The sequence below is a fragment of the Typopeltis vanoorti genome, chromosome 12, assembly GCF_054136105.1.
Source record: "Typopeltis vanoorti isolate ZY-2024b chromosome 12, IOZ_Tvanoo_1.0, whole genome shotgun sequence".
Lineage (NCBI taxonomy): Eukaryota > Metazoa > Arthropoda > Arachnida > Uropygi > Thelyphonidae > Typopeltis > Typopeltis vanoorti.
Genome location: NC_143560.1, coordinates 96,259,596 through 96,282,892, shown reverse-complemented (window position 1 = coordinate 96,282,892; position 23,297 = coordinate 96,259,596). Strand labels below are relative to the sequence as shown.

The 23,297-nt window shown below is 35.5% G+C and overlaps 1 protein-coding gene across 1 annotated transcript in view; it reads left to right on the top strand.

Annotated features, from left to right (window-relative positions):
• LOC150101029 (cilia- and flagella-associated protein 95-like) overlaps positions 1-23,297 on the top strand; it is a 40,668-nt gene that overhangs the window by 2,004 nt on the left and 15,367 nt on the right. The window contains exons 2-3 of the mRNA XM_090402152.1: positions 11,622-11,733; positions 16,841-16,968. Coding sequence (XP_090258278.1) covers positions 11,622-11,733; positions 16,841-16,968 — 240 coding nt within the window. The remainder of the gene's footprint in view (positions 1-11,621; positions 11,734-16,840; positions 16,969-23,297) is intronic.

The window sequence follows — 23,297 nt, the reverse complement described above, 5'->3', positions numbered from 1 at the left end:
AGTTTTTTTAAAATACTTTATGTACGAGATATGTATGTGATACGTATAATAACAATAACTGTTTACAACATATATTATTATAATATTCATAATGATGATTATTACAGATGTTTCTTTGCAATTTTACACTCTAAATATACAATATCAATGGATATAATCACTCTATATTGCATACTTTTGTTACAGTTATTACATACATTTGATTACATGTGAAACATTACTTACATTTGTTTACATATGATACTTACATTGCATTTGTTTACATATAATACATACATTGCATACTTTGGTTTACATGTGATACGTACATTACATGCACTTGGTTACATATACATCTTGGATGAGAACTAATATCTCTGCTTTTATCCTCGAAGCTTATATGTAAGCTTATCTGAGGATGACACCAGTTGGTTATTATTTATTGTTTTTTTTTTTTGCTGTGTTGGGAAGCTACGAAATCTGTGATTGAGAAATTCGCGCGTGCACTCGCACGCACGCGCGCGAACGAACGAACGAACGATAACTTGGAATGTATTGATGCGTCGCTGAACTGGAAGCCTGAACAAATATATTGTGTTTCATTAAGTTTGTATGGTATTTTGGGTGCGTGTTTCTTGTTCATAATATGTCCTTAGAGCTCTTTTCAGGCTATTGTAGTTTGTAAGGTTTCTGTATTCAAAAGGTAATTTGTTTATCATGTCTGGGATGTAGAAGTTTCGGTGGCCTTTCCGTAGTGATTATTGTATTTATATGTGATATAATTAGTAGTCTGAGGTCTTGTTATACGGTATGTATTTCTGACTGTCCTGTAGTTGGCATCGAAATAATGTTTTAGCAAAGCTGCAAAACCCTAAATGTTTTGCTGTCAGTATTTTGTGTTCTGACATTGCAATGTATATAAGGTCGTTATTTTCTCTTTGTTCCCAAAAGATCATTTTGTAGTAGCGACATTAATCTATTTAATTTGTAGGGTGCACAGAAAGCATACGTTGTTATAGCGTATCTTAGTATATTTTGGCATAGTGCTTCGTATATTAGTGTTTTTAGAATGGGAACTATGTCTTTTAACCTGTAGAGTTTGCCACTTTTTGTTCGGAGTTTGTTGTGTAGATCGTTTATGTGGCTATTCCAGTTCATATCTGCATCAAAGTAAATTCCAAGGTATCGTATTGTTTCAACCTGAGTGATTGTAGTGGTTTTGCTGTTCTGTGTGTTTTTTTATGTTGGAAAGTGGATGGTGGATGGTTATATATTTGTTATCATCTGGTCGAGTCAGTGGATTTCTGAATATCATTAATTTTGTCTTTTCTGAGTTTAGGTGTATGGAGTTTTTCGTGAGCCAGTCTATGATCAGATTTATGTCATGTTGCATATTTGTTTGGGCCATGCTTGCATTATTATGGATGGATATTATTGCTGTATCATCTGCGTATTTGGAATATCTTACTTTTGAGTGGTAGCTGATTAATATCGTGCGTGTAAAATGTGTCAAGAAACGTGCGTGTAAAGAAAGCGTGTAATAATAATAATACCCTAAGCACATTTGTGCCTTAATAAATTGCAACTAAGTGTCTTCGTAGCGGTGTTGGATGAACGGCGGGACATTGCACTCTTCGGTTGGAAAAGACCTCTATTCAATTTTCGTCATGACTAGAAGAATCTTATGTTTTTTATTATTTTTTATTTTAAGGTAAGGTTCCCCTCGTCCAGAAACTCAGATTTTTCAGACAATATCATTAGTGAGAGATGGTATACGTATATGGTGAATAGTGGAGTGGTAGGTAGATGGAGGATTAAGTAAGCTAGACAGTGGATCGTGGTGGACAGTGCCTTCTTACATGGATTCTTTGGACTCCTTGGAGGTGTCAAGTAATAATAATAATAATAATAAAAGTAATACAATCTGGTGGATAAAATTTCATATACCTATTTTTATAATCCATGATGTGAGATTAGCTCAAACAATAGACAGTAGTTGGCTGGTTGTCGTCCTATAATTGTGAGATAAAAACATAATTGGAAACCAAGCCACCAAATTTCCAAAATTATGCCTTTCTGAATTCTCTACGAAAATTGCCTATATCTATTTAATTTTTCAGGTGGACATGATTATTATAGAAACTCATCATTCATGGACTAGCCACCGAACTCATCATGCAAATACTTTACAGCCAATTTATTTGTAATAATCTTCTGTGATTATGAAACATGGAGTGGATTAACTCGATCATTTTTCATTGCGCTACATTGCGTACATTCAAGTGTAGTGTTGTTGAGGTTTTAGTATTTTTGTTTAAGAAAGCAGCGTATAATTTTATATTATTTGCGCAGTTTTTTTGGGACTAAAAGCTGTTAAGGATTTTTTTTTTTTAGCCTTAATTTAAATTAGTTTCTCTATCTGTTTTAGTTGAGAGAAGTTCGCATGGCCATTAAATTTTTTTTTCTTGATCCATCTGTATATTAGATACGTATGTTATCTGATCAAAAATATCTGGATGCCTGCTCATCCCAACTCGTACTGTAATATAAAAGACAGTATAGGTTCGATTCACCTTTTGCTGCTGTAACAGTCTTCCGTCTTCTGGGAAGGCTTTCCACTAGATTTTGGTACGTTACTGCGGTAATTCCTTTCCATTCTTCTAGAAGAGCATTAGTGAGGTCGGTCAGTGATGTCGTGCATTTGGCCTGGCTCAAAATCGACATTCCAATTGACAAAATCGACCTGGCTCAAAATCGACATCCCACATTTGTTCGATAGGATTACTGAACTGATCTCACTTTGTGGACGGCGCTGTGTTGATGTAGGAAAAGGCCTTCACTGAACTGTTGCATGCAACTCCACATGCATGGCAATCGAACTGTTACCATGCATGTGGAGACACAGAATTGTTTAGAATGTCAGTATAGTCCGCAGTGTTAATATTCCCTGGAACAAAGGAGCCCAGCCTGAACGATGAGAAATATTCTCCCAGACCATGATGAATTCTCTACCAGAAGCGCGATTCATCACTACACAATTTGCGTTTACACTGCTCCAGAGTCCAATGGCGGTGAGCTTGACTCCACTCCACCCGACGCTTGGCGCTGTCCTTGCTGATGTTAGGCTTGTGTGCGGCTGCGTGGCCATGGAAACTCATGTTTGCCAGCTCCTGACGAAAAGTTATGGTGCTGGCATGGCTTGCAGAAGCATTTCTGAATCGATTAGCGAGTCTTTTCAACCGAGGAAGGGCGATTTACAGGGTGTTCGGGATAAATTTGACAGTTTCGTAAGGAAAAAGAAAATCTTCTTTGTATCTATTAAATTTAATGAATTGACAAAAAAAACATTACAGGCAGAGTTAATTACAATACTATCAACAAGATTTACTCAAAATAACCACCATTAGCATCGATCACAGCTTCAATTCTGCTTCGGAACCTCGAACAAGCTGATGCTGCAGTCTCCCTGGGAAGGGCCGCAAAAACTGTTTTAATTTTATCCATTAACTGGGCTTTTGTATTACTGGAAGTGCGATTGGTGTCTTTTTCAACTGCGCCCCATACAAAATAATCCATGGGGTTAAGGTCTGGGGAGTTTGGAGGCCAAACATTTGGACTGGTGAAGTCGTAGAAATTTTCAGACAACCATTTTTGACTTTTCCCAGAGGTGTGGCAAGGGGCCGAATCCTGCTGCCATACATACGGCCTACCATTGCCTACCCTTGTTATCCAGGGCTTGACTACAGTTAGCAACTCCACGAACAAAGCCCGAATTCCAATGCCAGGGTTCTTCAACACCTGTTCCTGCAGATTTGCGAGGAATTCTGCTGTACGAACGCAATCAGATCGTCTGCTAGGGATCTTTCTTCTTGCTACATCCTCGTAGTCACCATTGCAAGTCTCTAGTTCATGCCTGATTGTTTTTACTGTATTCAGGGAGCATTGGGCAGCAGTCGTAATATCCTTATTTTGATGGCGGGCACGAATCATCATGATACAAGTTATTCTCTTCCATGATTCAGGTGGGTTCCAGCTATCCATCCTTTCTGACATCTTGTATGTGAATGAAGAAGGGTCCAAACTTTTAAATGAAGAGAAGTGTGTGTTAATACATGTAACTTACGGAAAAATATAATTAATTATAAATATGTCAAATTTATCCCGAACACCCTGTATTTGCGCCAAGCGCTTCAGCACTCGGCAGTCGTCCTCTCTGAATTTTATGTGGCCTTACAGGTCGCAATTGTGCGATTTCTGCTCCTTGGTGTTTACACTCAATAATAACATCATTTACAGTTGATCTGGGAAGCTGCAACAGGACAGAATTTTTCCCCTACTTTAGCTGTGGCAAAGGTAGCATCCTACGATAGTGTCATGTCGAAAGCCACTGAGCTCTTCAGTATGGTTCATTTTATTATTAATTTACTAATAATATTTGTATACGAAGACTGCAAGACTCGATGCTTCTTTTTCTAGCTGTGCGAGCTGGCCATGGTTGCGATGTATATACACTGGTGTCCTAAATCTAAGGACGAACACTATTTCTGATGATTACAACAGTAAATTCATGCGAATCAGCTTGTGGCAATTTGTATAGCTGAAAGAGTAGAAAGTAAGTACACATTCAAATTTTCAAATCGCGCGCAAAGGGATCACATGATAACACTCAACAGGATAAAATTAAAAGGCTGCGCTAATCGAATTGGTTTGAAGGAAGCTCTTTTCGTGAAGGAATAAAGTTGCAAACTTGGATGTCTTGTAATGTCTCAAAGACATAACTAGATGATTTCACACGGGAAAGAATTATTCGAAAGGTTAAAGAAAGCTGCAGAATTACTAATATTGACAGAGTTTGGAATCTCACATAGCGTTGTATCCAGGCTCTGGGTCGCGTTGCAAACCAATGGAATGTTTTCCAGATATTTGCTAAGAGGGCGTCTTCGCTCTCGCATGGAGAACGAAGACAGATTTTTGGTTATAAAGCAAAGTGTTGTCGACGCACCACCGCAGGTCAGCTTTCAAGTCTGCTCCATTCAAGCACAAGTACACGGATATCTCGACAAACTGGCAAGATGTCTGCGACAAGTAAGCGACCAGCATTAATTGAGAAATTTGATAAAAGGAAACCATCTACTATAACTGCAGTGAACTTCCAGAGAGGAAACTGGCAATTTCTGCTTATCAAGCTACCATCCTATGGTATATTAATACCATATGATGGTAGCTTGATAAGCAGGCCACAGTGCAAGACTCGATCAGGATGGACAAAAGATCCATCTAGGATCTCTTGCTTCCAGGCTAGATGGATGGTGGATGGAATAGATGCCAGATGAGTATGACAGCGTGAAGAGATGATGCAGGACAAGTGTGAGTTCTGGAGCTCAAGCTTTTAGTACAATAGGAGGAATACCACCAGGACCAGGAGACCTGTTGGTATCATGGCTGACGAGGATTTTTTCTGATGTGCATCTGATGAAATTTCATAAGAGATATACTATGAATAGTTTGTGGTGGGAAGAGTTCTTCCTTGGTCTTACTAGAGTTGGAGGACGAACTCCTCCTATCATTCCACAAGCTATCCATAGTATGCCTCCTCTGAAATTTCACTACTGACCTTCCATGTTTTCACTTCTCTAATGTCACCATTCTGATGGTATAACAGAAGTTGCGTCCTGCAGCCTTCGTAAGCGATCAGAAGGCACGACTGCCATTAGGATATGAGACAAACTTACTACACTTAGCTCTTAGAAAGTCTGCTTTGGATTTGTTGATGATTTTTTTTTTTTTCAATTATTAAGCTATATTAAGCTATATTGTGGGCTGAGTGAGAGACTAAAGTGTTTGACTGAAGCCATGACTGAATATACGTATTGTGCATATGTTGAATTTTTTCATTTGGACAGCTTTAGCACAGTCATTTGAAAACAAGAGTTTGGATAAAGGCTGAGCATTTTGAATGCAGTAGGGAATGAAGACACTCAACCATATGAGAACAGTCGAAAACAATAATCAGATAATAGAAACGATGCGTAAAAGTCCCGCAGGTCATCCCAGTTAGCACTCTTGATGTGTCACAGGATACGAGGCTGTGAATGACTGGGAGAAAGCCGATCTGTAGCAAAGGTTATTGTCAGACTTGCCAAGAGGAGGTTTAATATCAGTGGTGTATTTGTAGGGGACGATAGTTAAGAAAAGGTCTAAAGTGTTGGGACAATAAAGAGGAGTGTTTGGAATTCTGATGGGCTCGTGGATGATTTGGATTAGATCATTGCTGATAGTAAACATTTGGACCAGCTTGGTCTGCGAAATTGGAGAAGGGAAGCCAGTTCTGAATTGTGGATGTTGAAATCGCCGAGGAAGATTATCTCGCTCTTGAGGTAGTTAGATTGCATGTGATAGACTTTCAGAAATAGATAGTCAAAGAGGTCTGTGAAGTCATCCGATTTTGGAGAACAGTAGAGGCAGCAAATGAAGGCATAAAGTGAGTTAAAAGATCTTGAGCCAGATCAGATCATATAAACTGAATTACATGTCCAATAGCACAGCTTTCACTCTTCTTACGAAAGAAAATTGAGCAAAGTTGAGGTAAGAGGTTGTTGAAGGCACGAGCTCTGGTTCAGTGATAAATAGTATATCAGGTTTTGATGACTATAGGTGGTGGTGCACATCATTGATATTAGAATTAAGAACCCTGATATTAGTAAAGTCAATATGGAAGATTTTTTATTGTGAGCGATTCCGAGGTTCTGTTAGTTTTTTCTTTTTAGTGTATTTTTTTATTTAATTTATTATTATTATTATTATTATTATTATTTTTGTAAGTTTTTTTAAGTGATTTTGATGTTTTTTGCGATAATCTACATTATAATGTGGATTAAAACAAGAATGCGCATCTCTTATATACGGTAATATGCATTTTTTAAATATTGACGTAATACGAGACGAATAAAATGCTCTTTAGAGATTGCTTTTAATCTTGCACATTCCGATCACGATTCTTCCAATTCAGAAAAAAAAAAAATTTATGAACTCTAAAGGACCTAGCGGAATGCCACTTAAAGACGAATTCGCAATGCGTTCATATATGCCTTGATCATAAGGAATGGTTACATGTGGCTTCCTCTTGAGGGGCCGAAGAAGAAACCCTATAGTTATTTATAGTTTTGTTGATGAAAGAACCATTAGGCAGGAAAGTGGATTAGATTCGCAGAAACATTACTGTTCTTAAGAACTGATCTCCATCGAACTCATTTCCTTTGCTCCACTGCTACTTTCCTGCAGAAAGAAATATAAAACAGCAAATCCATTTTCTCATTTAATGGTTTAGGTAAGTCGTACATTAGCAAAACCATAAACAATGTAGGGCTCTTCCTTCAACCTATTTCTCGAGAAGACATGACCAATGTCATTCCTTATGCCAAAAGCATATCTGAATATACGTATTATGAAGAAACATAAGCCTCTCGGTCTTCAAGTGGCATCCTTTCCGATCCGTAATACTTAATTTCTAGGATTTGCCAAAGCACAGAGTTTTATATTGCTATCTCTGGAGTTTATCATATTCTTTACATGGCTAATTCTGGAGATCTCTAGCTTACATCAAGCCCAGACTTGTTAAACTTATTATTACTTCTCAAGTATTTCCCAAAGAATCTTAAGTACAAGATTCTTTGGGAAAAAGGCTCGAGTTATGCATAAGTGTAGTTTTATCATAGAAAGATTATATAAGGCTCTGAAACATTGCAATATCGGCCTAATCTCAATAGATCTGTTCGGTTATGTTCACCTCTGTTCTAGGAGGTAGTGCTCCTTAACGTTACACTGTCAATGCTTTTTTTACTTCATAGGACTTTTATGCATTCAGAATGTGTGATGGTCTATTCACTTATGATTTCACAGCTAGCATTGTTTAATTTTTTTATTTATTTTATTTTTATTTTTTAATAAATTTCCTCGCCTTGTATTCTAATTGAGTTAATACCGAGGATAATGCTCTTGGTAAGGAATGAAAATTTTATAATAAATAATTTTTCCTAAGGTGTCTGTGTAGGCTTGTAGCATTGCAGACTGCCATAAGAAAGACATAAGTTTCATTCTAGGCGCCCGAAGAGAGGAACGTACTCAAAGGCTTATTTTTATTTCTTTATTTATGTATTTGCAGCCAGTTCTTCTATTGATCTTTGGTGCAGGCAAGCAGGATTCCTCCCTTCCCTTGGAAACTGGCTTGTAACTCTGCCACTGAGAAAAAAAATTGACCATAAACTCACACTATTTTATACAGTATTACCAGTTAGGGATCAGGAACATGAGATGGCGATATTTATCTGTTACTCTCTCTTTCCGAAGACTATAAAATCATCGACAATCGTGAACTAAACTACTGCTGATAATTAAAGGTGGAGTCAGCTGCCTATCGATTTTCAACACAAGTTTGGACGGAAACAGTTCTCCCTGTTCCCTTTGGAAAATAAACGGGGTTAGAAAATTTATCCATCTCTCCACTTTTTATGTAAGTTGTCTGTTGTTTATTGTTTTAAAAATATAATATACAAGAAGACCGTTGTTTAGCAGTTAATAATTAATTAATGAAACCACACCAAACGTTCAGGTTATGATATTTGACATTAAAAAGATAATGGAAATGGTTATCTTACAAATACACTGAGTATTAAACTGGTTATCTGAACACAACATTATAAAAATTAATCGAGAATTAGATTAATTTTTTGAATCAAATAACATATTATGAAAGCTGAAATTATTATTATTATGACAACTAGATATGGAAAGAATTGTAGATAGAGAAAGTAGATTTAAGAGACAAAGCATATTTTAGAGACAAATATTAACTGCACACAAAATTATTTTAGATAAAATAAAATAAAATATTTTATTTTATCTAAAAATATAAAAAATAAATTTTATCTAAAAATATAAAAAATAAATTTTATCTAAAAATATAAAAAAATTTTAGGGATAAGACATTTCATATATATATGTGTGTGTGTGTGTGTGTGTGTGTGTGTCGTTTGCACACCACGGCGCCTAGAAGAAATTTTTCTAAGCCTTTTCTAAGCCAGATATCGACTAACCCGTTCCCGAGTTAGTCGATTTCTGGCACGGGCAAGCGGGTTTTTTTCTCCCAGAAACTCAAGAAAATCGACCGTAGAACCCACATTATTTCAGACATTAAATTCGAGTGTTGGGGGTTAGGGACCACGAGATGGCGGCACTTGTTGAGCCATCTCTCTTCACTGCGTGCCGCTTAATTAGTGATAGCCTTGGGCCAGCTATCTCTGATTGGGTACCAGTGGGGATTGAACTACCCACGCAGTCTCCAAAAAGGTTAGATAGGGCTAAAAACGGCCTCGCTTACTCCCTATATACGGGAATAAAAAGGCGTTAGTTGATATATATATATATATATATATATATATATATATATATATATATATATATATATATATATATATATATATATATATATATCAGCTGCATTACTTACTGCTTGTAAGTAATGCTAATATATATTATATGAAGGGTACAGGGGAAAAACAACTTCAGTCCAATTTTTGTGAATTCAACCTAATGCTGCCATCTGTTGGGGATTAAAGGAAGGTTTCATCTCATAAATACGACTTTCTGCATAAACAACCTCAGTCCAGATAAATGAACGGAGAATATTTCTTAAACTTGGGAAGAACACCCTCAGTCCGAGCGGTTGTATGGAAAAACAACTTCGGTCCAGTCACATCAACTATTATCACTATTGCATCAGCCATTATTTTGTTATCAGTGGTTTGTTGAATCACTACTAGTTTTGATTATAGTTTTACTGTTTTGGTTTTACGAGTATTTTAATTGTTTTTTTAATAATAAAAAGTAGTGTGGAAATGATAAGTGATTATTCTAATAGTTCTAATGAAAGTGAAGCTGATACTAAAGAAAAACTCAAAGAAACGAAAAAAAGACAGGTAGGACTAGAGATGTAATGAAAATTCTTCGCGCAGCAACACGAAGTTGGTCCTGACTTTATGCAAAAGCTATCGTTGTTTCGAAACTATTCCTGATGCCGAACGAAAAAGAATTATTCGTGATTTTAACTTATTAGGGAACTATAATGACCAAAACTCTTATTTCAGTGGACTAATTACAATCCTTCCCGTAATGAGAAAGCGTCCGCGAGGGTGAACACGGCTTTATTTGCTTTTCGTCTCAGATTACTGCAAGGCGGCGATGAGGGGAATAGCGAAGATGTCAGAATTTGCCGTAAAGCATTTATTTCTTTGCATGGTATATCTGAAGAACGAGTGAAAAGGATTAAAAACTGTTTGATAAATACTGGTCAGTCACCTAAAGATGGGCGTGGTAAACACCTAAACAGACCCCACAGACATTTCAGAAGAGACTAAGAACAAAGTTAACAGTTTTATTAAAAGTCTGAGGGGACGAAAATCCCATTATTCGCTAAAAGAAACTCAAAAATTATACCTTTCAGAGGATTTGAATATCTCAAAAGTTCATTTAATGTACATACAAAATCACCCAGAAAATGAAGTATCATATGAAACATGCAAATTTTAAAGGACAAAAAACCTACAGTGATATTTTACAAGTCGGCTTATTCCGGGGCGTATGAAAGTGCATCTATTGTAAAGAAAACTATAAAGAATCAGAAGAATAAAAAAATACATAGCAGAGAAACTGCGCTACAGAGTTTATACACTGCCAAAGTACCCATAAAGTTAGCGAAGTATAACGACCTACTCCACCAGTCTCAATTTTTAGAGCGGCCAAATTCAAAAAAAATTTACGAAGACTTGCTGTATAATGATGCTCCAGAGGGTGGCGATGACGACAACGTTGATGACCATCCAATTGATGATTGAAATAAATGATTATTTTAAAACTACAATATTTTAACTACTTAAATTTTTATTACTTTTTACCACATTTCATTTTTTGTGTATTATTGCTTACTTAATAAAGAAGCACGTACCAACCTTTGTTAGTATAATAATTCCCTTAGTACATATTATCTTTAAAACAAGGGATGCGATCTGATCCTTATTTATAAATTAAATAATTAATTAATTAAAAAATCAGATATTACCAATCCGATTAATAAAAAAAACGTGTATAACAACCATTTTTTTTTATATAGGCATCAACTTAGCTGGAATTTACCGGGGAAAAACCACTTCAGTCCGGCCATTTCGACAAAAAGTCCATTATTTGCCATTTTTTTTTAATTTTTAAGTACTATTTAAATTAATTATGCTTAATATACATGAATGTACCATATCTATTTTTTTTATTTTATTATGCTATGTTTACTTGCATTTTGGCAACAAGGAAAATTTAATTACGTTTTTTTCGGAAGTCAATATCGTGGACTGAAGTTGTTTTTCCCCTGCACCCTTCATATATATACTTACCTGCTTGTATGCTTACTTGGGAAAAAAGGATTAAAACCAAGTTTATAAAATTGCTTGGCATCTTTAACATACAGTATATATATACACTTTGGAGAAATTATTATAATAAAAGAAAGGAAATTTTTTATAAACCTGATATTGGATAAAAGAGCGCTTATGCATTAGACCAATAACTTTATAAGTGTATTTGCTTTATTTTTTAAGGCACGAGCTGGTCCAAGCTTTTCCAAAAGACTATGATATCGAGCATATCGATCCAGGAGAACGAAACCTTCGTCGGTCATCCTACCTCCATTTGGGATGGGTTCCAAGGCATGTAAGTATGCTCGAAGTTTTTAATAGTTAAAGCGAGCAAATTGTTTTAACTACAAAATTATCAAAGGAGACCATCCTTAAAAGAAATCAGTTTTTTAGAATTTTTTTATCCTTTTTTTTTTTTTTTTTTTTGTAAATACCTCTTCCCTCCTGAGTATTACAAAGATGTCACATTTTGGTAAAGAAAAGACGACATGAATAACTCTATTATTGGTTTGCATTTAAAATTTCCAATAAATTTAGTTTTATTTATTTATTTTCTTCTTCGAAAAAATTCCTTAGAAATGTGGCCGTTTTTTTGTTGGTCGCATTGTTGTAAATATAAACATTCGTCTACTGTCATATCACATTCTTTGCAGAGCTTAATAATAATAGTGATATAATTTCAGTAATTTATTCATGATTAGTACTGAAAAATTATTTTCAGAGAAAATATTTTGTTTTTCTATATAAAGGAGTCAAGAGCCGTAACTGGACAAAATAGTAACTTCTTTTATTGAAGAAATAAAATAATATTTCATTAGAATGCTCCGGTGTGTCGTATTTGAACATCAAAGCAATGTAGGAATTACTTCTTTCCCCTATCTCTGTTGACCAGTGGAAATTTCTAATTTGTTGGTCTCTCTCTCTCTCTTTGTCTGTGAAGGGGGGGGGGGAAGAGCTCTACTTTTCCATAACTGTTTCCCAGGATAAGAGCAGAGTTGTCCCCATGCTTTCTTTATTAATTACTCTTTTTAATATTTATTAGCATTATTATTATTACATAACGTATCCAAGACGTCAAAGGCTCCGCAGGAGGGTAATCTATTCCACAGAATCTAACGACTACTACCGCCATCTACCGTCCATTATTATTATTATGTTTCTGTAAATTTGTGTGTGTGTGTGTGTGTGTGTGTGTGTGTGTGTGTGTGTGTGTGTGTGTGTGTGTGTGTGTGTGTGTGTGATTTCTGACTGATTTTAGTGGCAAAGTATGCTTTTCTACCCTCAAGTTTAAAACTTCTGAACATAAAAGGAGGCGCGGAATCATAGCATCAGGAGCACTCGAAACCGACCAAAGATTAATTATAAACTGATTTTATAAATGCAAAAATGCTTAGTGAACTATTATAAAATCGTTGACAATTTTATGTGAAATTAAGATTTTCAGATTTAATGAAATATAAATACTTAGCACCAAGTATAAAGATATTTAATATGAACTTGAATACGGAGATTAAATGACAAAATCCATGACTTTCGACATTAGTTAACACTATAGGTTCTCATTATTATTAAGGGTAACTTCCGTTGTTTCAAATACAGTATTACACGACTGATGCTTTTTCCTTGTTATTATTACGCGCTTGAAGTTATTTGGTTCTTAAAGAACTAATTTATCTCGGTATTCTTTCGTGTTTTACCTGTTTGTCAATGAAATATTCGAAGAAAAAGAAAAAAAATTAAAACATTAAAATCGTTTTTTTTCTTTTTTCTTTTAGAATATTTCCATATCTTTCTCTTTGAAATAATCGTTTATTCTACAATAATTAAGGCATTTACATAAATTAGTATGCTTACCTCAGTTAGTCTGCGATAAAATAAGTTCACCCTCTTGCCGATTGCAGTATACTAATAAGGAATTTAAGGCGGATTTACGTTATGTAAAAATAGCTTAAAGATGTATTGACTTAAAGACAGTCATCACATCTTAAATAACGAGTCAAATAAATAAACTAGGACCGCCACTAAGGGCAGCTAAAATTAGTTACCTATTTAGGGTACTAGAAATATTTCAGTCATGATTTGTGTGTGTGTGTGTGTGTGTGTGTGTGTGTGCGCGCGTGCGTGCGTGCGTGCGTATGTGGGTGAATTTAGTAAATCAGCAAATATCACTGCTCTTAGAAATTAAGTCGCCTTGTATCCATGCGTCATATTTATATGATTTCATATCTAACAGTTACTGTTAGTATTATATAACTTTCCAAGAAATTCTAAAAGCAAATGCAATATCATTATTACTCAGCTAAAAAAATAAGACCAGATCGTCCATTAAAGAAACTTAATGATAGCTTCTGAGGCTGGAACAGGCCATAATAGGCCTAAATCCTTGAAATGCATAATGATGAAATATCATTAACACTTGAAAACAGTTGCTGTGCATGAGCCATAAAGCATTATTTCTTTCCACAAATAATTGTGGAAAGTACTGTACTTTCCACAGTACAGCGAACTCTAACGTTTAATTGTTATTTTAATCCTTTATGCAACATCAAAAAGAAGCTCATTTTCTAAAGTGATTTCTAATAGTAAAACTATAATTTATCTTAAATGCTTTTTATCTGACCCTTTGAAAAAGCCCTTGACACCTACTGACTTTATTGATTCACTCCTCAGCAGCTAACAATCGACTCGTTGATTCCAGATGTTTGATGCAAACTGCCTGGCAGAATTCCCATTCGTCATTGTTTCTAATTCGTTTGACGGTCCTGTTATTATCAGTACGTTTCATTTAATCTTCCGATTATTTCCTCTGGTGCTTTTGGCCTGAAGAGTTTTTTTTTCATTTAAATTTATCCTTCAAGACATGCATACCGCTAGAAGAACACACACAATTAATAGGCGTAATAAATAATATCAAACAGCTTTAGTTGCTTCAGTCGCAATTTAAAACAACCCATTCCAACATACCACTGGACGAAGTTACAACTTTCTCTTACCCACGTCAGAGATCAACATCATCCTATGTTCTTTCCGGTGTTTGTTTATAGTACCCTTCTTAGTAAGCAATCCTGTCTTTTCAATCAGTACAGACTAACATGAATAGAAACGAAGATATACGAGGGTGATCGGAAAAGTTCTCGTCCTCGACCATAGATGGGAACACTATCGGCAAGATTTTTTTGGTACATCTGTCATAAGCATCCATGTGAAATTGCAAGTGGTTTGTTTTATACAGCTGTCTCAAGCAAAAGTGTTGTCTGTATCCCTTGAGATGGATAAAATTGAGTATCGTGCGGTTATAAAATTCTTTATAAAAGAAGGTTTAACGCCAAAAGAAATTCATTCGAAGTTCATAAAAGTTTATGGGCACTCTTCTCCTTCGTACGGCCACTTTTAAACACGGCAGCCCATGAGAAATGGGCTGCCGTGTTTAAAAGTGGCCGTACCAGCCTTGAAGATGATCCACGTGGTGAAGGACGTCCAAAAAGTGTAACAACACCAGAAATAATTGATCAAGTGCACGATATGGTATTGGATGACCGGCGGGTCAAAGTGTGTGAAATTGCTGAGGCTATAGGCATTTCAAAAGAACGTGTAGGATATATTTTGCATGAAGAATTGCAAATGAAAAAATCCTTGAGCAAGATGGGTGCCACGCTTGCTCACAGCAGATCAAAAAAGCACTTCTTGAAAATCTCTGAATAGTGCTTGGAGCGTTTTAACAAGAATAAAACCGATTTTGTGCGTCGATTTATTACTATGGATCAGACTTGGATTCACGATTGCACATCAGAATCCAAACAGTAGTCAAAACAGTGGACAGAAGCAGGCTGTTCAGCGCCAAAGAAGATAAAGTCGGTTCCATCAGCAGGAACCGACTTTTTTTTCATCGGTGTTTTGGGATGCTATTGTTTACTAATTATCTTGAAAAGGATAAAACAATAACCAGGAAATATTATTTCGATCTTTTAACCAGACTAGACGAAAACATTTATGAGAAAAGACCCGGTTTGCAGAAGAAAAAATCATCTTTCATGAGGACAATGCACCTGCCCACAAAGGTGTTTTGGCAATGGGAAAATTAAGGGATCTGCATTATGAATTATTTGAACATCCACCCTATTCCCCAGTGGTGTAGGGTCGATGATCGCCCCTCTCAATACACACCAAAAATACTACAAAAAGTCAAAACTACCTATAGGGAAATAAAATAAAACACTATGTTTATTTTTGAAGTAAAACTTTAATTTCAACATTCTAAAATGTTATTTTTCTTGCTTTTCTATTAGCAAAATCGTCGATGACATTGGCGAAGTCTATTTCATAGTAATGTAGGTAATTATTAATCAATTTTAATTTAGAAAAACTCCTCTCACAACTAGCAACTCTTGCAGCAATTGTGAGGAAAATTCGCAGTAGTATTACAATATTTGGAAATGAGTTCTTGAGACTGTATTTTGGAATTAACTGCAAAAGTTTAAAAAGGTTCAAAATGCCGCCCGAGGCAGACTCCACATCCTATCTACGCCTCTGCCATTCCCTAGATTTGGCTCCCTCTGACTTCTATCTCTTCCCAAAACTAAAACTCTTCCTCGCTGGTCAGCGTTTTTCTTCGAATCAAGAGGTGATTGCAGCTGTAGAGGGATATTTTGCAGATCTTACTGAGAACCACTACAGGAACGGGATAATGGTACTGGAGCCTCGCTGGAATAAATGTATTAGTCTTGTGGAAGATTATGTTGAAAAATAAAAATAATTTTGAAATTATAAATTCGTGTTTTCATGGTTAAGCCGAGAACTTTTCAGACCACCCTCGTATATATTATCGTCATGAATAGTCTAAAAGTGAATATTCTGGAAATCGATTAATTGCTTCATAAGATGAAATAAAGGAAACTATTCTATATATAAAGATTGGAATCCCAAAATCGCTTGGAAGCTGCTCATATCCTACAAATAAAAACTTATGAACAAAATTGGAGTTTTTTCTCTTTAATTTAACTAAAATAGGCAATTTAAACGAATTAAGAAAACTTTGTATGGATTTGCATTCAATTCTTAATGATGAAAGTAATAGCCACTTTGACGGGAATGAACTCTTTAAAGAAATTAAATCTTTAAACCGTTTACTTCCAGAAAACATCAATTCGCCGTTAGAAACTTTACAATTTTTAAAAGCAAGCAATTTGCAGAATATAGTTCCGAATACTCTTTTTTTTTTTTTTTCAAATTTTTTTTCTTCCCATCTTGGCATCCGCAATTTGAAGGGAGTTAATATCATTTCAGTCTATTGTCATTTCTTATTAATTAGCTGAATTGATATTTTAAGCCTGTTAGATAGTAAATATATAAAAAGAATCCAAGCATTGAAGAAATGAATAACAAAAACAAACTTTTTTCCTCAGATGGTGAAGCCTAATTCAGAATCAAAGGATTCTATGGATGAATACGCAAAATGGAAAGAATATAAAGGCGTTTCCAGACCACCAATGGTTAATGCCGGTAACTTTGGAGATACTGTCCTAGCACAAAGGTAAGTTTTTTTTTTTTTTTTTCCATACTGTAGCCGTTTTGAATTATCTTGCTTTATGAATGTCCGCTCCCAGTGCCTTTAATTTCAATTAGATATCTCTGAACCAAATCATTTTTCAAAACAGAGTTGCATATATGATATTGGGTTTTAGTATGTAATTTATAACATTAGTGTAAGAGGTACAAGTAGGTTCGAAAGCAGATTTAATTCTGTCTTGTTTTAGAAATTGCGCTATGTCTCGAAAGTCTACCGACGTGAAGTAAGGAAATGGTACATTTATAATCTATATTTGTAAATGTTCGAGTTGGTTTCTCGGAGAAGAGTAATTTATTTAGTAACTTTTTCGAGTAGCCATTTAGAAGAAATTTATGAAATAGAGGATTACGTTCATCATTTTTTTTGTTTCATGATCTTAATTTTTTTTAATATATCCATTAGTACGTTCATTTTCCTCATGGAGTTGTTAGTCAGTAGACAGCAAAACATGTAGAAGCTGATATATGGCGACGATTAAATCCCGCAATTCAGAAACACACTTACTAAAACCCTCGTATTTTGGTTTTAGTAAGTGTGATTAAATAATTTAATTATTTACCAAATAATTTTTAAATGTGTTTTTAAGGTATGTGACTATTTCTCAAGTGACTTAATATACATTTTAATATGAAAAACAATCAGAAGAAATCGCGTAACGCTTTTCTGTTCCTGTCGGGAGTAGGTGGAACTCTTAATTTAGCAATAGCTTTTGGAACTCGATGGGCAGCTGATCTCCGTCCTTAGCCATCGCCAATATATTCAAAAATATAATAATAATAATAATAAATCTCCCAATACAGTTTTACTCTCCAAAGAATATGGAAGAAACTCTTTTACCTGCAACTAACTTTTGGAAATTAGTTGGTAGCCTTAATCTCCAACCTTAGTCATCGCAATATTCATGGTTAAGTTCATGGTTATCAATGATTTTCAAGGCCTAACTGGAAAAGTACAGCATATAACTGCTGCCAACTCACATCCTAAACTGCAGCACTCGTACTGCTGTTTGAAATAGCATGTTTTACGGTTGTTTTTTTTCTGAATTGCAGTTTGAAAAACTCGAGGGAGGAAAAACCCTATTTGCCTGTACCAAAAATCGAATAGCTCGAAAACCGCAAAAAAAATAAATAAATAAAATAAAATAAAATAAAAATAAAAGCGACCTACAAAACGATCCTCTGGTCTATGACTAAATTCGCACCTGTAACAGTCTCTTTTTGCGGGGGGGGGGGGGGGTCTGGTCTGGTATTACATCACAACCAAAAATGTTACCACAAGGCTACATACATCCTTAATGAAATTTAATTATTAAAGTACTTTCATTAAAGCAGTTAATAAACAAACGAACATATCAAATAGCCTAAATGACAGTTTCTTTGACGTTGTGTGCACTCTCTTCATGCCACTAAATTTTAAATAAATTAATATTGATTTTAGAATAAGATTATTATTATTATTATTTTATTTATTTATTTATTTATTTATTTTTTTTACCACTAAATTTAATGATAAATTATGCCAACAAGTTTCACCAACTGGGCTGTTTGGCTTCTTCAGGGCATACAAACAGTAAAGACAACTCAAAGTCGCTAGTACATAGAACAAACTATAAAATATAACAAAATTAAAAAGACGCGTAACACAATACGCATGGAGCGTGTGTTTCAGTAGTTATTGTTGTGTGTGCACGCTCTGTAGTCTGCAAACCTAGCGATCTTATTAGGGTTTTCCGTATGCCAGGCAGGATCATTCCTTGATTTCTGTTTAGGCTGCTTTCAGAACGGAGAACCACTGTGATTTCTTTGAAATTGCGACACCGGAAATTTTCTTCTAGATAGGGCATGGAACTTTTGTCCCGTTCAATAGTGTGGCTTGTGTTGAAGAAGTGGAGGGGTAATCATGAACTATCTGTTCTGTTGTTTTTAACTTCCCCTACGTGTTCCTTTTTGCTTATTTCAAGACTTCTTGATGTCTGACCTGCGTAGTTTAGACCATAAGAGCAAGGAATGTTGTATACTCCAGCGTATTTGAAGAAGGCATTGTGGCTTTTGGTGACCTTAATATGTTTCGGATCATCTTGATCGGTTTGAAAGTAACTCTAAGGTTTGAAGAGTGTTGCAATCTTTTTTGACACTGTTCCTGCATAAGGGAGGGCAATTGAGTCTTGGCAGATTGTTGTTGTGTGGGGTTGCTATGAAGAATCTTTTTAATTAAATTTCTTGGATAGCCGTTGTTTACCAGAGTCTGTGATATATGAGTTAATTCTTCCTGGAGGTCTTTTTCTTCTGATACGATGCTGGTGGCTCTATTTTTGAGCATGCGTATGATGCTGAGTTTTTAAGAAATGTCAAAAAAGATTGCAACACTCTTCAAACCTTTTGAAATTAGAGTAACTTTCAAACCGTCAAGACGATCCGAAACACATTTAGGTCACCAAAAGACAGCAATGCCTTCTCAAATACGCTGGAGTATACAACATCCCTTGCTCTTATGGTCTAAACTACGCAGGTCAGACATCAAGAAGTCTTGAAATAAGAAAAAGGGAACACGTAGGGGATGTTAAAAACAATAGAATAGATAGTTCCGGATTAGCCCTCAACACAAGGGATGAATGGGACAAAAGTTCCATGCCTTATCTAGAAGAAAATTTCCGGTGTCGCAATTTCAAAGCCACAGTGGTTCTCCGTTCTGAAAGCATCCTAAACAGAAATCAGGGAATGATCCTGCCTGACATATGGAAAACTCTAATAAAACCCTGACATATGGAAAACCCTAATAAAACCCTGACATATGGAAAACCCTAATAAAACCCCGACATATGGAAAACCCCAAGCTTGCCAGAATTTAATTTCTATGCAAACTACAGAGCGTGCACACACAACAATAACTAATGAAACACACGCTCCATGCGTATTGTGTTACGCGTCTTTTTAATTTTGTTATATTTTATAGGTTTGTTGTACGTACTACTAGCGACTTTGAGTTGTCTTTACTGTTTGTATGCCCTGAAGAAGCCAAACAGCCCAGTTGGTGAAACTTGTTGGCATAATTTATCATTAAATTTAGTGGTCAAAAAATATATGAATACAATAAATAAATAAAAACATGTAACTAAAAGAAGATATCTAGAAGCCAGATACTAGCCAAAAGAAGAAGAAGAAGGCTTTTTTATGAGCATTTTTCCATTGACCATTACTGTAAGAATATTAAATATACAGGAACTTTTTTTAACTGTAACAAGAGTGATTTCTCTATAACGCTATTTTAAAGTTTTAAGAAATAAAAGTCAAGATTTCTGTGTCCGTCATACATTTTACCTACAAACTTCAAATTCTGTGTGCACTTCCCATTTCTCTGATAGAAAACCGCTGTTTAGATTCAGTTTTACTCCTTGGCTTCGGATAATTGTCTTAGCTTCTTATCAAAAATGAGGGATTTAGTTTTTTTGATATTTTTGACACTAGATGGAGGCACAGGTTAAATATGTACTGATATCTATTGTTACAGGGGGATAAAATTCGTTAAAATGAGTAAATTATCTAATATCTTTTATTCACTGCAGTAGCGCACTCAGGGTTTAATCTTGGGGGGAGGGGAGAGTTGAGTAGACGATTTGAGAATACAGACTATGCATCCATACGACCTACTATGACTGAACATCTGCAATGATCGCTAATTCATAAGTAGTATAGAAATAGAAGACACGACACAACATAAATTAAAAAAATAATAATTTTATTAATTAGGAAAAGATTTTTGTAAAATTTTCTAGTGTTTTTTTCCTTTTTTCTTTGGGGGGAGGGCCCCTGTCCCCCCTCCTCTGGGTGCGCCACTGATTCACCGTAAGTAGTTAGAGCCTTTTTTAAGTACTAATAATATTTTGGAAATTTGCGGACAGCCGGTCTCCACTGTTAGCCATCATCGAAAGTTGAGTCCATTAGCTTCAATAAATTTAGAGGTATCGAGGTGGGGAGGGGGAGAATAAGTATAGCAGACAACGGACACCATCTCGTGATCGTAATGCTTTTCACTTATTATTGTGTGAAAAGGATGTAACATGGATCAGTTAAAACAGAAGCCAGTTCTCTAACTAAGAAAGCTGGGGGGAAAAATCTATATGACTGTTTTATAACTTATATTCAAATCTTCTAAAAACCATATCTTTTACGAGAAATCTGAAAATTCGCAAAAAATTATTTTATGAGTGAAGGAAAAACAGATGAAGCCACTACAAAAAATAGTTTTTAATATATACTATCTAGAAATAAATCAAAGTAAACATATTTATTTTTTTGAGAAAAAAATATATTTTAAATATATTTATTTCTTTGTTGAAAACTAATGCGCTTAAGAACTGAAGCCATTACTTACTATTATAATAACGGAATTAACTCACGCAAATTATTCTTTATTCGTAGAATTTTCGCCTGAGTATCACAGGCATCATCAGTACAGGTACAAAGGCTAATTAAACAATAACTGTGATATTCACAAAGCGCCACCTAAGTACCTAAGGTTAAATTTCCTAAATTTATTTAAAAACTTTTTTTTCCCAATATATATATAAATCAATATATTTTTATACAATTACAAGTTAGGACAGATTTGCTGATTTATAGAGTATTATCTCCCACAAGGGGTAAAGACGTAGACCATCGGATCGGTTTAGGTTAGGGGGGGTGAAGTTACGTTTCACATGTTTCTTTGTAAAGCCGTTCCATTAGGAACCGACTTTTGTGAATGACTTTTGTCTTGTTCCGCTGAACTCTATGTCTGGTGTTGATGGCATACTCTGCAAGTCTAGACTGTTCAGGTTCAAGGTACTGGATGTACGACTTGTGTTCTTCTAACCAGATCAGAGCAAATCTTCCTGTTTGTCCGAAATATGATAACCCACAAGAGCAGGGAATCTGGTAGACACCTGGATATCTGAGATGTGGGAGCTTCTCCTTTCTAGAGAGAGGAGAAGACATGAGGAATGTGGAGATTTTTCTGACGGGTCAAAACGCTACACAAATCTTTAATTGTTTTAACACTTTAGCTGCGCATTCGCTAATGCCTTGTACATAGGGGATAGGTATACGCGTAGGTTCTTCTGTATTTGAAGAGGATGCTGGAGCACGATTCAACAAATCGAAGGAACAGCAATGGGTAATCCAATATCTCCTGCTATTGCCAACTACTTCATGGAGCACTTCGAACAACGTATCTTTGACAACATTACACCCAGACCTAACCTTTGGTTCAGATATGTGGACGACATTTTTGCCATATGGAAGGGCACTTCGGAAGAATTACAACAGTTTCTCTCAAAAATAAATACACTTCATCCAAGGATCCAGTTCACCCTAGAAGTAGAAGTAAATAAGCAGTTAGCCTTTCTAAACCTCTTAATTCTTTGCCAACCAGATGGTAACCTACAATTCACAGTCTATAGGATGGAGACTCATACAGGCCAGTACATTCATGCTGAATCACATCACCATCCCAATCAAAAGGCAGGTACCATAAAAACACTAGTTCATAGAGCCCACTCCTTTTGTTCTTCAGAAGAACTATTACAAAAAGAATTGTAATATATTGATTCCTCCTTCATATTCCAATGGTTATAAGAATTCCTTCATAAAAAGAGCTTCAAGTAGTCATACTCTAGTATCCTCTTCAAATACAGAAGAACCTACGCGTATACCTATTCCCTATGTACAAAGCATTAGCAAATGCGTAGCTAAAGTATTAAAACAACTAAATATTTGTGTGGTCTTTCGACCCGTCAGAAAAATCTCTACATTCCTCATGTCTCCAAAGGACAAGCCCCCACATCTCAGCTATCCAGGTGTCTACCAGATTACCTGTTCTTGTGGGTTATCATATTTCAGACAAACAGAAAGATCTCCTCTGATCCGGTTAGAAGAACACGTCGTACATCCAGTACCTTGAACCCGAACAGTCTAGACTTGCAGAGCATGCCATCAACACCAGACATAGAGTTCAATGGAACAAGACAAAAGTCATTCACAAAAGTCGGTTCCTAATGGAACGGCTTTACAAAGAAACATGGGAAACGTTACTTCACCCCCCCCCCTAACCTAAACAGATCCGATGGTTTACGTCTTTCCTCCCTTGTGGGAGATAGTACTCTATAAATTAGCAAATCTTTCCTAACTTGTAATTGTAAACACATATATTTATTTATATATATTGGGAAAAATTTTTTTTTTTTAAATAAATTTAGGAAATTTAACCTTAGCTACTTAGGTGGCGCTTTGTGAATGTAACAGTTATTGTTTATTTAG